The 17,365-nt window shown below is 37.8% G+C and overlaps 1 protein-coding gene across 2 annotated transcripts in view; it reads left to right on the top strand.

The window, feature by feature from the left end:
* LOC120413106 (CTP synthase) overlaps positions 1 to 13,121 on the top strand; it is a 29,065-nt gene extending 15,944 nt beyond the window's left edge. Inside the window, exons 1-8 of one of the 2 annotated variants that reach the window (XM_039573813.2) lie at positions 1,005 to 1,106; positions 1,210 to 1,443; positions 1,506 to 1,585; positions 1,689 to 1,859; positions 1,920 to 2,673; positions 11,841 to 11,997; positions 12,061 to 12,202; positions 12,259 to 13,121. In XM_039573813.2, the coding sequence (XP_039429747.1) occupies positions 1,223 to 1,443; positions 1,506 to 1,585; positions 1,689 to 1,859; positions 1,920 to 2,673; positions 11,841 to 11,997; positions 12,061 to 12,202; positions 12,259 to 12,767 (2,034 nt within the window). In that variant the 5' untranslated portion in view covers positions 1,005 to 1,106; positions 1,210 to 1,222 and the 3' untranslated portion in view covers positions 12,768 to 13,121. Of the gene's footprint in view, positions 1 to 1,004; positions 1,107 to 1,209; positions 1,444 to 1,505; positions 1,586 to 1,688; positions 1,860 to 1,919; positions 2,674 to 11,840; positions 11,998 to 12,060; positions 12,203 to 12,258 lie in introns of those variants that run through there. The other variant, XM_039573812.2, reaches the window with a different exon arrangement.
* Positions 13,122 to 17,365: the final 4,244 nt, after the last annotated feature.

The raw sequence follows: 17,365 nt of genomic DNA on the forward strand, positions 1-17,365 counted from the left end.
TTAGGGGAATTGGGTCTATAGGGCCCATTTCAAGATACCTTCCCTCAATTCGATCGGTTTTTCTGAAAGCTAGAGACCTGAACCACACTTCCTATTCATTGGAATGTTGAGTTTCATGAGCCAACTTAGCTAGATTGGAGCATGAAGGTGAATTATATGAAAAATCATATTTTAGGGGAATTGGGTCTATAGGGCCCATTTCAAGATACCTTCCCTCAATTCGATCGGTTTTTCTGAAAGCTAGAGACCTGAACCACACTTCCTATTCATTGGAATGTTGAGTTTCATGAGCCAACTTAGCTAGATTGGAGCATGAAGGTGAATTATATGAAAAATCATATTTTAGGGGAATTGGGTCTATAGGGCCCATTTCAAGATACCTTCCCTCAATTCGATCGGTTTTTCTGATAGCTAGAGACCTTAACCACACTTCCTATTCATTGGAATGTTGAGTTTCATGAGCCAACATAGCTAGATTGGAGCATGAAGGTGAATTATATGAAAAATCATATTTTAGGGGAATTGGGTCTATAGGGCCCATTTCAAGATACCTTCCCTCAATTCGATCGGTTTTTCTGATAGCTAGAGACCTGAACCACACTTCCTATTCATTGGAATGTTGAGTTTCATGAGCCAACATAGCTAGATTGGAGCATAATTGTGACATATTTATGAATAATTATATTTTAGGAAAATGGAGCTAAAGTCACACATTTAGTTATCAAATATTCTCACAGATGGCGCTGTTCGTGGTTTGTGTCTTGGGAAAACAAGATGAAATATTTCGCCATTAGTTCTCTCATTGGCCACTAGATGGCGCTGGGGTGAAAAATGGAGCTGGAAAAAAATGGAGCTAAATTCACGCAAGTGCTCACTCACACCACTGCAGCCAAAACAAAACAAACATTCGGTTTTTTTTTTTGAGGGACAAGGTCGTGTTGTTTACACTTCCCTGCTCGAATTATTTTTTTCATCTTGTTTTGGTGTTGCTCTCAAGAGGTGGGGAAGCTGATTATTCAACACTAGCTTTTTTTTTCGCGAAAATCACTCTTTACGAAAATTAATTGATTTCAGTTGTACAACCACTCAAGGCAACAACGTGTGCAGTAAGTGGAGCAAAAGGTTCTCCTTATCTCGTCCTTCTTATCAAAATCGCGTGTTTGATTCGCTTCATTGATTGCCAACTATTTGCTTCTATTCCTTCCGCAGCAAGACCCGTTTTATGCACTGCTGCCGCCGTGCCATCGCCAGCGGCTGCTCCCAGTTCTTCCCGGCAGTGAGTCGCGTTCGGTTTGCCTCCGGAGTGTCCCCACTTGGCAGAAGACCAACAGTGCCAGCAGCAACCAGTGAAGCAGCTATGAAGTATATCCTCGTCACCGGCGGAGTCATCAGTGGCGTCGGCAAGGGCGTCATCGCGAGCTCGTTCGGCACGCTGCTGCACGCGTGAGTGTTTCGTGGGTGCTTTCGGATTGATGGATCCGTTATTGAAATCATTTTTCTTCTAGATGTGGCATCAACGTTACCTCGATCAAGATCGATCCGTACATTAACATTGACGCGGGGACATTTTCCCCGTACGAGCATGGTGAGTGACTATTTTTAGTCAGTTTGTTTCCCCTGGGCAAGTCGCGTGGCTCGCGCCGGCAGTGCAGTCAGATTTGAACACTTTTTGCTCTTCCGCTTCTCAGGTGAGGTGTACGTTTTGGACGATGGCGGCGAGGTCGATCTGGATCTGGGAAACTACGAGCGCTTTTTGGATATTACGCTGCACCGGGACAACAACATTACGACTGGGAAGGTGTACAAGCAGGTCATCGAGCGGGAACGCATCGGCGACTATTTGGGCAAGACCGTGCAGGGTGAGTTCGGAGTTCGTGGTTTTTGGGGAAGATTTGCTGAAAGAGTTGTTTACTTTTCAGTTGTGCCCCACATTACGGACGCCATCCAGGAGTGGGTCGAGCGCGTGGCCAAGTCACCGGTGAAGGGAGACGTAACGCCGGAAGTTTGCGTTGTGGAGCTGGGCGGAACCATCGGTGACATCGAGGGAATGCCCTTCGTTGAGGCGTTCCGTCAGTTTCAGTTCCGCGTGAAGCGCGAGAACTTTTGCGTTGCGCACGTGTCGCTGGTTCCGTCGCCGAGGTCCACCGGCGAACCCAAAACCAAGCCGACCCAGGCCAGCGTGCGTGAGTTGCGTGGTTTGGGACTGAGTCCGGACCTGATCGTGTGCCGGTCGGAGAAACCAATCGGCAACGAGGTAAAGGACAAGATCAGCAACTTTTGCCACGTTGCGCCCGAGCAGGTCATCTGCATTCACGACCTGTCGTCGATCTACCACGTCCCTCTTCTAATGGACGAGGCGGGCGTGATTGACTTCTTGAGCGAGCGGCTGCAGCTGAATCTGCCGGTGCGCCCAGCCCGGTTCATGCAAAGCTGGCGCGACCTGGCGGAACGCGTCGACAACGTGTACAAGAAGGTCAACATTGCGCTGGTGGGAAAGTACACCAAGCTGGAGGATTCGTACGCGTCCGTGTCCAAGTCGCTGCTGCACGCCTCCCTTGCCGTGGGCTACAAACTGAATCTGAAGTTCATCGAGGCTTGCCACCTGGAGCGACAAACCAAGCAGGAAACTCCCCATCTGTACTACGAAGCCTGGCAGAGTCTCACTAACAGTCAGTAAGTTGATGCCGTTGATTGTTCATACACACAGGGTGGCCACTCAAGACGGGAAAATTGGGAAAAAGTTAGTGATTTTGTGTGTGTGCTTATGCGAGTGTTGGTTAATGTTAATGTGATGTTGTTTTTTATGGTTTGCGTATTTTGTTTTGTTTTTATTTGTTAGTTTTTAGCAAGGTTGTTAATCAATAATATTATCGTCTAACGATAACAATAATCGTTATTGTTATCGTCGGGATGATAACGATAATCTATCATTATCGTTATTTCGATAATTCTATCGACGATAATCATATTTTTAATGGACGGTATCTCCTTTTTTAAATCTTTCTAAAATTGGCTTAATTCTTCCAAATCATGTCAAGCGGCTTAATTCAACCAAATCATGTTAAATGTAGTAAGTTTCAAAAGATTAAATATTTATTTACTTTGATTTTCATATTTTGCTATATGGGTATCAAACAAAGCGAGACTTTGTATGCTTTTTCACTTCATTAGAGTTTTTTTGGAAAAAAAAACTACAGTTTTCCTAAATTACCGTATTTTTTCGTAAATACTCAAATTTCAAAATTTGCAATATATAGGTATCAAACGAAGCGAAATTTGGTATTGTATTTTATTTATATTTTGGAAAATACTAAAATTATCACAAAATACAATTTTTTTTTTCAAATGTACTCAATTAAAAAAAATCACTTCATTAGGGTTTTTTTTGTTAAAACTAAAATTTTCACAAAATACCGTATTTTATCGAAAATGCTCAAATTTTCAAAATATGCAATATGGGTATCAAAGAAGGGAGATTTTGTATGCTTTTCCACCTTATTAATGTTTTGTTGTAGAATACTAAAATTTTCATAAAATATTGTTTCGAAAGTACTTGCAGGCCAAGGGTGAAATGATACCTTTTCGGTTGACACCCGATGAGGAACATCCTGGAAGGAGCGGAACTACATCCGTAGTGCTGTTAGTTGATCTTGGTCAAAACAGCTGCTCTGGTTTCTTGCAAGTTACCCATTTTCTTACCTCCACGTTGGCTTGGTTTCGTCATCATGATGACAACACGTGACCTTGCTGGTGGCCTGTGGAAACGAACTCATAAACCTTTGACCAGCGAGGGTCAGAGTCGAGACGGCCAAAAGAAAGGGATGCGCAATGTGGGTAGGGAAGATTGTAGACGGTATTGTTTTGATTCACAGCATGTTGAGTTATCTGTTGTGGATGTACCTGATAGGGGGAGGGGGGGCAGAATGGCCCGCCTAAGTAAAATGCGCAAAAAACCATAGAAAAACATACAAATTTATGAATTCAGTGTAGTAGGCTTATGCTTTGGGATGTTCCCTTCAATGTTGTATACTGGGTTGATGAAAATTTTTAGATTAAAACTATTTTTGGTGCACTTTAAAAAAAAAGTTTTTGCGACTACTTTTCCAGGGTGCGGGGCAGAATGGACCACCCTGCGGGGCAGAATGGGCCACCTTAGAAAACAAGCCATTTCGTCTAATACAACGTTGAAGGGAGATAAGAAATGACTTAAGGGACCTTTCTAACATAGTTTCCATGAAGTTAGACCACTTTCATAAAAATAGTCACTTACCAAAACAAACATTTTTGAAAATAGTGTTAATATGTTGTAATATGACATTATTTTTACAAATAAGCATCAAAACAACTAAAAAATCAACTAATGTTGCATTAAACGTGATTTGTGAAGCTACCAGGAGCGAAATAATCCAATTAGCTCGAATTTCGTAACTTTTGATTGTTTTTATAAGGCAGAAAAAGGGTGGTCCATTCTGCCCCCAAGTGGATTTTAATTTAACACTTCCACCACCAAGCCTCTAAATGATTTGAAGGTTCCGTTGTTGTTTGCATACCTTGGTAGTAACATCTAGTAACATTATAAGCATTGTACAAACTTTTTCAAACAATCCAACTTTTCAGAAAGCTTATTTAAAAACCTCGAAATAAACAACATTTGCGTGGTTTTGCCAATAATTTAAATTTTTGCTCATAATTCGAAAAATACAATGAATTCAAACGTCGTTTTCGGTATGGTGATGTTATTTGACGTCCTTTATAAGACCCTTGCCTTACGGTTGGTCTAAATCCATTCTAAAGCCCAAAACCAAGGGTGGCCCATTCTGCCCCCATGGGCCATTCTGCCCCCCCTGCCCCTACATCACAATACGGGGTTTCTCTTCTTGCCACTTTCAGCTACTATCTATCTTCTATTTCTGATTTTCTAATTCGACTGATTTTCTAATTCGGCTTCTGTTTACTATCCACCATTTTATTTTGATTGCATGATCCTTTGTTTCTCTTGTTTTCATATACTAATGCATCTTTTTGTTTTGTTTTTGTTTGTTTCCATTTTCATGTCGTGTCTGGGCCTACGGTTGGAGAACGATTGCACCACGACAACCACTTCGGAGTGATATTATCACACTGGAGACAACAGCAACAACATCAGAAACCCTGATGTCACTCAGGTTCCCGCAAGTAACTGTATCATTATTTTAAAGTGTTTATATTTTACTAACATCCCTTTCTTTGCAGAGCATGGACTACATTATAAAGCGGCAATGTGGGAAAGGGAAGTAATTTGTGATTGTAGAAGGTATTGTTTTGATTCACAGCATGTTGAACGAACTGTTGTGGATGTACCTAGAACATCGCAACTCGGAGTATCTCTTCTTCTTATCTCCAACTACTTTAGTTCTCTTTTACTTATCTTTCAAGTCTCCTCTACTCTATTTGCCAGTTTCAACTGTTATGTGTTTTCCCTGCCAAAAACTGATCTCCTTAATATGCGAACGAGGTTGATTCTCGGGTTAATTCCTGTTCATATTTGATGTATTATTTATTCATTGTCTAATTTATTTATTAATTAAAATATTATTTTAATCGGCTCCTAAAGTTGTCATTAATGCTATCTTAGCTTATATGATATTATTTATCCTTTATCACAAAGCTTTTTTTCATAAATTATTGCCTATATTTTTAATCTACTTCATACAGCTTTTACTCTTCTTTCCTTCAACATACAATTATTCTTTCAGTAGCGAACTTTATGTAGTATGCTTTTTCCTTTATTGTCTATTGTTTTAACCTACGCCCTTTTCTTCAAACAAGTAAGGTTTGAGTCCTTACTCAATATATTGAATGATCAAAGTTACACACGTAACATTATTGTACTTTTGATAAATTTTTGAATAACATGCTAAGGTTCAAAACATTGTAACAAAACACCGCGACAGAAGAAATAGCAACAGATTAACACGACTCAACATTAGGCAAGATTTCAGGAGAAAACAATACACTGTAAATAACAATTAGTTTTTGAATTCAAACTAAAAATTAAACAGTTTTTTGCTTTACTGAAAGTTGATAGGCACACTATAAATGGTTAGGCGCTTATACTTACATCAAACCCTACGTAATGTACCACCCCCGGCCGAGTTAAAATGCGTAACCGGAAAAGAAGGTGTGCATGCCTGGCACGAACACTCAAAGCGTGTTCTAGCGTGTTGCTCGTACTGACTCAGAGCAAGGGTAAGATGTAGGTGTAAGGGCAGTGCGTGTTCGTCGGGAACCTGGTGCATAAGATCGGTCAAGGCCCGTTCTTACACTGAAAATTGCGAATTGCGAATTCATACAACATTTTGCTTTAATACCCTAACATATAAAAAATCATAGAAATTTCAAAAAATTACGATATTTTGTGAAAATTTAGTGATTTACAAAAAAATTAAGTAAAAATCTTTTGGATAAAAAAGAAAAAAAATCACTTTAGCAACTAATCCTAACTTAAAACTAAAAAAAAAATAAATCCATTGAAATATTCAAAATCACTAGAACGAGTAAACTACGAACTGTATTTTAAGATGAATGCTCCAAGAGTTCTTACTTGTTCCTGGCGAGTTTTGCACCCACGTAGAGTTGTTGTCATCTCGATGAAAATGTTCAGAAGTTCTTGTGGTGAAAACAGGTCACTACTGCCTTCACCCGTTGATGCTGGTTGGTTTTCCCTCGGTTGCTGACTGAAGCCTGGAGGTGTTGTATTCTCTGCAACTCTTTGCCGCTGATTCAACAGCGATGGCTGCAGATTTGGAACCACTCGAACAGATCCTGCTCCTGGCGACGCCAAAGCAGGAAAATCCACGTCCGTGTATGCTGGTGGTGTTTTGCGACGATTTGGTTGGTGCCTCGTCGTCGCTTGCTGCCGAATTTTTACAAACTCAGTACGTTTTGGGCAGCTCCGATTCTTGGTCGAATGGTCGCCGCCGCAATTGAAGCATTTAGCTTCGATGTTCTCGTTGATTGTTTCGCATGCTTGAGTTTTGTGCTCACCTCCGCAGGTTGCACAACGACTCTTGATGAAACAGTTCCTTCCACCATGTCCAAACTGCAAGCAGTTCGAACATTGCGTCACGTCACGGTGCACTGGACGATAACGTTCCCAAGTCACGATGATGTTGAAAATTGCTCGCACTGCTTTCAGCTCAGAAGGCGTTGTCGATCCTTTCTCGAGATGAACCAGGTACAGTTGATCACGATACTTGATGTCCTTGTTGTGTCTCGTCATCTTGAAGACTTCGATCACGTTCAACTTAAGAGTTTTGAGCTCTTCTTTCAGCACACTCACATCCATGTCGTACAAGCCACGGAGGACCTGTTTCATGGGGCGTTTACCTGGATCGTCATGGCTGTAGTATTCAATCTTTGTGTTGTTCAGGAAATCCCGAACGTAGTTGTAATCCTTTCTGGTAGGTAGCAGAATTTTGAGTCCATCAGCACACAAGCGAATGGAAGCTCGTAAAGCACCAGATTTGATAAACCCGGTCAGCCACTTTCGCACCGAATCCGATGACGATGTTTTCACAAAAATGGGTGGCAACTTTTCCCGTCGTTCAAATTCTTCCTTCTCGCTCACGTCCACAGGGAGGGTAGCGAACTGGTTTCCAGACGAATTTTGAGCGTCCTTGCTCAAACTGCCTGGCTTTGCAGGTAGCGCTTCGGCATTCTTTAGCTTCTTCAAATCTGCCGATCCTGCTGGTGAGGACCGCCTCTTTTTCTTGCCGTGAGGCATTTTTGCACTTTTTAAGCACTTTTCAGGAGCTAATATCCAGGAGTACCTCACTGATTGGTGTTCCACAAAGGAATCATCGTTATTCGTTCTAAATGCTAAAAGAGAAAAACTTTAAAAACATAAAAAAAATTAAATTGGAAAAAATATGAAATTTTGATTTAAGGTACTGCAAATTTGTTTAAAGAATTTGTCTCTTCAAACACTTCGCAAGACATAAGTGGTAAAACATGAAATCTTATCAGACTGAACTTTTCAATGAAAAAAATAAATAGGTGAAATACTAACAACTAACAACCTTTTTTTTACAGCTAATTTTTCCTAGATATTTTTCTAAACTCTTTGAAAGAATAATAATAATAGTCATGCATATAGCGTTCTTTTATTTAAAATAAAATAATATGAGGAATATTTTTTTTAATTCAGTTTTGATTAACTTTTTGCCATTTCCAGTTGAAACAAATTATAAAAAAAACACGTTTGCCAATTTTCAAAAAAAAAAAAAAATGAAATTAAAACTATTGTTGTTTTGTTTGCTTCATATGTATAACATTTTGCTTTTTTGATGCATATTAAAAATTGTAGAAATTTAAGTATTTTCAAAAAATTACGATATTTTGTAAATTTTTTAGTGATTTACAAAAAAATAAAATTAAAGTAAAATTTGAGTGTTTCAATAAAAAAAACTATAATAAACTGAAAATGCATACAAAATTTCGCTTCGTTTGATACCCATATTGCAAAATATAAAAAAATAGAGTACTTTCGAAAAAAAAAATACGGTATTTTGTGAACAATTTTGAGTATTTTTGCTTTGAAACTTATGTCATTTTCAAAAAATATACTCTTAGTAAAAGTATTGAAAATTTAACATGTTTTGGTTGAATAAAGTCGATATTAGAAAGAATTCAAAAATTAGTTATCTTTCATTATCGGCGATAACGGCGAAATAACAACCTTGGTTTTTAGTTTTTTTTAAGGCCGTTGCAAATATTTTTTGAAGTTTATGTCCCCCGACTCTGATCAATGTCGAGGGGGGGGGGGGGCAAAAAAATAAAAAAAGTTAAAAATTGAAATTACAGGCCACGGTGTCAACATTTGAATGAAAATAGTGTTTTAAAATGCATCATACACCTGTCCAGTTGTTTTGCAGTCATTGATTTCCAAAATTTCTAAGTACTGACGAAAATTTTATTTTTGCCAGAAAAAAACTTTTTGCGGTGCTGTACATTGGAATTTCATAAAAGTTCAAAATATTTTTAAACGAGTCCAAACATGTTAAATATGATTATCAATGCAGAAAAGGGCATTTTAGATTGTTCTCAGTTGATTAGACTTCTATTTCCATTGAAATTTTGATATTTTTTTGAAAAAATATTTTTTTTGCCCCCTGATTTTTCGGACCAATTTTGAAGGGGGGGTCGACATAAACTTTGAAAAATATTTGCAACGGCCTAACTATTGAATATTTAGAGATTTACCCTTCTTTTTGGTATAGTTTCAAGACAAATTATGAAAGAGAAGGGTACATTTTTACTAAATCTTTGCAATTTATAAAGATTTTCCCCTTTTTCAAATCAAAATCAAAATATAAGTATTTAGTGATTTTAATGTACTACTTCAAAGGCAAACAAATCTAAAGATTTATTTGTTGGAAAAGGTTTTGAAAATAAAGAAAAGTATATTTTTTGGGTTTTTTTGTTATTTCATATATTTGATGATGATGATAATGGAATCTGCCTGGGCTTGCAGGCGGCCGTCATCGAGTTTGCGAGGAATGTGTTGAACTTTGAGGTAGCTACAAATTCAGTGGAAACTTGCTTTCTCGACTCTCCAGTTGTAACAAGTTGTACAACTATTTCTTTAAGCTCTTCTTAAGTTTCTTGGCACTATTGTTCAATGATTTCATTGTTTTCTTCGAAACTTGGTAAGATTTACTGGCAGCAGAGAAACTGGTTCGCTTCGTAACTTGTTCGTAACGATTTTTGCAGTCATGTTGTCTGGTCCTATCCCGGGATTAGGAGCAGATCGCTCAAAGCGTACACTGAGCTGTTGAAATGTATGCTACATTGAAATTAGTGTTTGATTCGGCCCAAGTGCACAAATCTTTGGCAGTTTTGATTGAAACACCGCGTGGTCAGCCGTTTCACATTGGGATTCTTTGTTTTTGAGGCAAAAACAACCCCCATGCCAAATATGAGCAGATTTGGTGAAGGTCGTGTTCGAACGCGTAGTCACTTGGGAATTGGAGCCTAACATTTCAAAAGGGCACAAAACTTTTGTAAACAATAATGTATCCCTTTCACTCAAATGACAGTTTGCATAAGGTGTGAGAGGGATACATTATTGTTTACAAAAGTTTTGTGCCCTAATGAAATGGAAAGCACGAATTAACTTTGCAGTATTAAGAGCATTTTCTATAAGAATTTAAATTTTGGATATATTTTAATGGAATTGTGCAATCTGCTGAAGTGATCTTAGCCAAATTAGTTTCACAATATTATTTTTTTATATTTTCATGCAACTTTTCTTGGTAAATTTTGAACAGCATTCAGCTTGTTGAGCAAGATTTTTTTAAATGTCCCATATTCTGGGCACTCCAATAACCGGAGAGGTTAAGTTGGTGTCATTCACACTTAGAGCAATTACTGGCAATGATGGTTCTGAACTCAGGGACCAGAAATAGTAAATAGGAATTAAAAATATTGACCATGTTTAAAATTAGTTATCAGAACCACAAAATAAATCAAAATTGATCCGGGACCGTGGTGTAGGGGTAAGCGTGATTGCCTCTCACCCAGTCGGCCTGGGTTCGATCCCAGACGGTCCCGGTGGCATTTTTCGAGACGAGATTTGTCTGATCACGTCTTCCGTCGGACGGGAAGTGTTGTGGCTGGGAACACAGACGGTTGAAACCAACACAACCGCAGTCAACCTGAAGGCTCCAAGCTGTCAGCTGGCCTGACAGCAGCTGCGACGTCAGCAGTAACAACTTAAAAAGTCAAACGCCCAGTTGTCGAAGATCATTCTTGCATTGTATTTCGTAGAATAAAGACCTATTTTAATCCGTGTTATATTAATTAGTGTCTTCTCATTTGGCCTCGGGCCGCACGATATGAAGAGCTTTTGTGAATACAAAAGGGAGTAAATGTTGGCCCCGGACTAACCTAATAAAGGTTAGGTCGTTAGCTCAGTCCAGGTGTAGGAGTCGTCTCCCTGGGTCCTGTCTCGGTGGAGTCGCTGGTAGACAGTTGGACTCACAATCCAAAGGTCGTCAGTTCGAAACCCGGGGTGGATGGAAGCTTAGGTGTAAAAAGAGGTTTGCAATTGCCTCAACAATCAAGCCTTCGAACCCCTAGTTTCGAGTAGGAATCTCCAATCGAGAACGCCAAGGCAATGCTGTAGAGCGAATAATTTGATTTGATTTGAACCACAAAATAAAAAAAGAAACTTAATAGAAACGTATTTTTACACGAATTTTTAGATATTTCGATTTTTTTGTTTCAAAGGGATAAAAATTGTATTCATGTTTTGGTCCCTTTGATTAAAAAAAGAGAACAAAATTTGAAAATGAAGTTATTTTTTTACTTTTTGTACTCCTTTTATTTTTCCAACTTAAACAGAGGAACAAAACCTTTTGTCTTGGCAATTTTTAAAATGAATCTCAAAATTGTGTGTATCGGCTATACATTATTGTTTAAAGGCTAATTCTAGAGTTTTTTTTTTTTTGATTAGGTCCTATAAACATATGAAAGACAATAGTTTATTGGTCCTTTTCAAAAAAAACTCTGGAATTGTTTAAGGTTTCTCTCTGAATCAAAATTATGAGTGATTCCATTTTTGAAGTTTGTTTTTTAGAAATTTATTATAAATGTTATTTTAACCAAGAGTCTAATTTGTTTTTTAAATTTATCAAGACATTTTGTTCGACAGCTTGTTTATATCACTTTTTTATTTGCAATTATTCTTCGCATATTATTCGAGATACTGGAAAGTCTGGAATTTGAAATTGGGATTTGAGTGGCCACCCTGTACCACAGCGTGAGCACAAACTTAACGACTGTCCCCTTTCTTCTAGCGGCGTCATCGTTCCGGGCGGCTTCGGCTCGCGAGGCATCGAGGGCAAGATTCGCGCCTGCCAGTGGAGCCGCGAGAACAAAAAGCCCTTCCTGGGAATCTGCTTGGGCTTGCAGGCGGCCGTCATCGAGTTTGCGAGGAATGTGTTGAACTTTGAGGTAGCTACTTTTTTTTGCTTTCTCGATTCATCAGTTGTAACAAGTTGCCCACCCCATTTTCAGAACGCAAACTCCACCGAGGTGGACCCACACACAGCCTACCCGATGGTGATCGACATGCCGGAGCACCACCCCGGCCATATGGGTGGAACGATGCGGCTCGGCAAGCGAACCACGATCTTCAAGGACGAGAAGAGTAAAATCAGTAAGCACGACAACTTCCTCTCTATGTGGACAGGATAACTAATCAATTCTCCCCAGGACAACTTTACAACAACGTCAGCCAGATCGAGGAGCGCCACCGCCATCGCTACGAGGTCAACCCGGACTTTGTGGCTCAGCTCGAAACGCGCGGCCTCAAGTTCGTCGGCCACGACTCCGAAAAGACCCGCATGGAGATCATCGAACTTGAGGGCCACCCGTACTACGTCGCCACCCAGTTCCACCCGGAATACCTTTCGCGTCCCCTCAAACCATCCCCACCCTTCCTCGGCCTCATCCTCGCTTCGATCGGCAAGCTGGACACGTACCTGCAGCAGGGCAACAAGCTGTCCTCGGCCAGTTCGGCCCACGTCACCAGCGAAAGCTCCAGCGACGATGACGCCGCCCTCTTCTCCACCAACAGTCTGCTCAAGAAGATGCAGCTCAACGGCAAACCGAAGGCGGGTTCACCCCTGGCCACGATAGGCGATGGGGCCGAGGGCAGCGCCGGAACTAGCACCAAGTGCAACGGAACGCACGTGGCCGATTGTGCGCACGAAAGCAAGTAAACGCGGAGAGAGAGAGAATGTGTGATAAGAAGCTATTGGAACGCGTCGAATAGTAAGATGTGTGTGTTTTTTTTTAAGTAGGTTTGAGATAAGATCTCGAGACAAACTCTTCCATAGTAGAGTGAGCCGCGGGTGCCGGAGCAGATTGAGCTAGAATTAGCACCAGGGCCGTAAACTATCCCGCGAAATGGACTTACGATAAATAACAAACAATTGTAATAAGGTGTAAGATGTTTACTAGAATTGTTGTGAACAACTTAGTTTAAGAGGCAAAATCTGTTCACTGTCTGGTGATTTTGTTCCAGGTTTGATTTAAAACAAGACAACTCGACTAAATTAATCGTGAATTTTCTCTCATTAAAAAAAGCATCAATATTCGCCTAATCGTCGTGAATTTTTGTAACTGTTTATTCTTTAAAAATAAAACTAAGCAATGCTTATCAAATTTAATATTTTTAATGTTCAAGATTAATTTTTACCAGTCAAGATGCTTAGATGTTAATGCCTAAAGCGTGAGAAATAAAGGATAATTGAAATAAATAACGGTGCGTTTGATAAAATATTACTAAAAATCTGTAAAACAAATATATACATATATATGGGTCATTCCATCTGAAGCGGAACAGCATTTGAAAATTACCATCTCCGATTCTGCTCAAATTTGGCAGAGCTGTTGAGACTATCAAAATATGCAAAAATCCCGAATTTCATCCAAATCGGACCACCCCCTCCATTTTTGTACCCTCCCCAAAAATCGACTTTTTGGCGATTTTTTAGCGAAACCCCTATCTTCAAACGACGATAACTTAGGAACCACAAATCTTAGAAGGCCGGTCTTAGACTCAATTTTGAAAGAAATTGGATGTAGAATCTATTTCAGTGATCAAAATTTAGATTAAAATATTTTTTCTACCTGTATTGCGCAATTAAAAACTTTATATGGCCGTATCTCAAAACAACCCTATTTATTTTTTAAATTTGACCTCACCATCATATTCCCCGGCCAATTTTACACAAGAATCAATTCACGGCGTGTTTTCTGGGCAACCTTACGGAGAAAAAATAGTCATCGCTACTTTCAAATCTTGACTTTTTTTTGATAAGGTCCTATACTGCCCACCATTGAAAAAACGGCTAATATCCACTTTTGGCAAAAACGAGATATTAGCACTAGGTGGTAGAGGATGTTCCAACGTATCTTCTGGAACTTGAATTTCACTGAAATAGTGTTTAGACATGGCTGCCGATGCGAAAAACCAAACGGCTAATATGCCACTCTTATGGGAAATTGCCTTGACGGAGATTTTGTGACAAACACTAAAACGCGTTTTTCTCGGAATACTTGATTTGGCATAATAGCCGAATTTTCAATTATGGGCAGTATAAACAAATATAAACATTGAGTGTATCCCGCTTACTCCGATGGACTTTGACATTAGGTGTGAAAGGGATACACTCAATGTTTACATTTGTTTATAGGACCTTATCAAAAAAAAGTCAAGAAATGTGTCTTGACCTGGTGCACAGTTTATACTAACAGGCTATCGTAACCAATAAAACAACAAATTACAAATTACAAATTATAGGAAATTTTATCAGCTTTATTATAATGCTTCTAAGAGCGAAATGTTTCATCGAAAATTTTCTGAGATATCTTAATTTTATTTTTTTGTTTTAAAATCCTTCATCATTTATTGGAAACTTTTTATTAACAATTCAGGAAACTAGTCAAATGATGTGTTTTATGTATCATTTACTTATCAAAATGTGCAAAATAAGACAAGAAAGAACTTTGTAAAAGGTTGCAAATCGCTAAACAGTTTAAAAATTAAGTTTTAACCATTTAAAAACACGGTTAAAACTAAATTTTTAAGATGTGGTACATATTCAGAAATTAAAATCATATAACCGTATTAAAATATATGTTTACAAGAATTGCATTTTCAAAAAGTTTAGCGATTTGCAATCTTTTACAAATTTGTTTCTTCCCTTATTTTGCACATTTTTATGAGTAAATGACACATAAAACACATCATTTGACTAGTTTCCTGAACTGTTTTTTAAAAGTTTCCAACAAATGATGAAGGATTTTAAAACAAAAAACTTAAAGTATGAATTTCTCAGAATTTTCTCGATGAAACATTCCGCTCTTATAAGTATTGGAAAGCTGAGAAAATTTCCTATAAGACACATTTAAAAATAGCGATGACTATTTTTTTCCTTAAAAGGTTGTTCTAGAAAACACACCGTGAATTGACAGAAAGGAATATGTTTCGTTCCAGAGATATCGAATTTTAAAGTTTTAAGTATTTGAAATTACCTACATCAGCTACACTCGCCGCATCTGCTAGAAGCACTCAGTCGTGCTGATCTTATTTTGATAGTCTCAACAGCTCTGCCTAATTTGAGCAGAATCGGAGATGGTAATTTTCAAATGCTGTTCCGCTTCAGATGGGATGACCTCGGGAATGACCCATATATATTTTCAACATTCGGAATTTTAGCTTGGAGATCTGAAAAATCCATAATCATGGTGATTATTGCATTCGATCGTAATTTCTCGACTCACGATTGAGATTTCTCGATAGTGAGATTACGACTTACCATCGAGAAATTACGATCGTAATTTTACTGTTGAGAAATCTCGATCGTTATTTTACTGTTGAGAAATCTCGATCGTGGATCGAAAAATTACGATCGTAAGTTGTAATACCATTTTTTTGAATATTTTTTTATTTAAACTGTTTAATTAAAAAAATCTAAGTTAATTTTTTTTATTTGAAAAAAATAACAAAATTAAAATTAATTTCTTATTAATTTGAAACAATTTAAAAAAACTACAAAATCTTCAAAAATTTCTAAAAAATTCAAAATACTATAAATTTTAAAAATTTCAAAAATTTCAAAATATTTTTTTGAAATTTTTGTAGATTTTGAAATTTTCAAAATTTTTGTAATTTTGCATATTTTTATATTTTTTGAAATTTTGAAATGCTCTCTATGGAATTTTGCCACTTTGTTACCTGTATTCTATTTTTTATGTTTTTGGCAAGGAAATCAGTGAAGAGTTTTCAGCTCTAAATGCTCTCTATTTCTACCAAACATGCTTCATATCTGGAGCAACACGAGAAAAGGGCGCATATGTATTTTGTCAGCTGTAACAATTTTGCAAATTCCGAGCAAACAGGTAACTTTTTCACAAAACTCGAAATGTAAATCAATAGCTGGCCTTCCCAGCTACATTTTAACACTGCGGGTTTTATAAAATAGTAGCTCAGAATTTTCAAAATAGTTCTGGCGGCCAAAATGCTTATGCGCCCTTTTGAAATGTTGCTCCAGATATTACCTGTGCCTACGACGCGGTAGCTTTGTGTTTGTCGCAAGCAGTATTTATTATAAAAATAGTTTTTATTTTTTAAATCGGTATCTATTGAAGATAGAGCTTTGGTTTCTTCGAGAGAGTTGTTAATTTTTTGTAGTTAAGCAACTTTGTCGAAAACAGAAATATTCTATACCTTGTATCTTAGAAAATAAATATTTTTTTCTTGTTTTGCACAACTAAAATCAATCAAATTGTAATGACGTCTAGGCGTGCGTCTAGGAAAATAATATACAGCTTTTTGGTACCAACCTTGTCATAAGTTCAAAATCGCTTCAAGTGTGTTGGAGGCACTTTAAAATGACAAACTAACAATATTTAATTAATTGCTTTACTGCCCATGTTCGCATAAATGTCCCATATGCAAAAACAGCAAGCTGAGAAAAACCGTGAGAAAAACGCATTTGAAGTTTGTCCCATACATAAGGCTACGTGTTAAGTTTTCACAAAAAACTGGATTTCCTCCTAATTTTTAGAACAAAGTACTGGATGTTATAGGCTTTTTTGAAAGAGCACACGATTTTGAACCAAACTGCATCAATAACTCGAAATCGATGAAAATGCATATGGACATTTATGCGATCAGGGGCAGTTTATCAAAATTCAATCCAACTTAGTAGATTAATGAAGTGTACGGACAATTTTTTGGCCTAAATTTGTAACTTTTATTAGCGAGTTTATTAGTAAATAATTTTTGTATTTTTTTAAAAAAATTTGGCAAATCAATATCAGGGTCGTAATGAGGACATTCTCCCTCGTCGATAGATATACAAAAGTTGGTACTTTACTAAGAATGTAAAAAGATTCCTAATAATCGATTTTAACAGCGAATAATGTTTCCGTACAATTGGGTCCTAAAATGAAGCTTAGATTGCTGATATTATTGTTTACAGCGATAAAGCTTATTTTTCTGAGTACAATGACCCTTTGTACGACCACAAAGAGTTTAAAACGGATTTTTAAATCAATTTTGAAAAATTAACCTCGCGGTCCTTCTTGACAGAAAAGCTCCTACTTGACAGCTCGTTCCAAGGGGACCATAGTTGATCCATCGAAAAAATGTTGTCTAGTCAAAAAAAATTTTTGCATTAAAATGAAAAAAAGTGATCAGAAATGGTTTTTAATCGTGTTTTTTACCGTTGTACATAAAAATTGACATAGGGCTTTAGTACAATTATTGTACGAACAATTTTTTGATACACTGCAGTGCACATGTACA

Source organism: Culex pipiens, chromosome 2 (genome assembly GCF_016801865.2).
Source record: "Culex pipiens pallens isolate TS chromosome 2, TS_CPP_V2, whole genome shotgun sequence".
Classification (NCBI taxonomy): domain Eukaryota; kingdom Metazoa; phylum Arthropoda; class Insecta; order Diptera; family Culicidae; genus Culex; species Culex pipiens.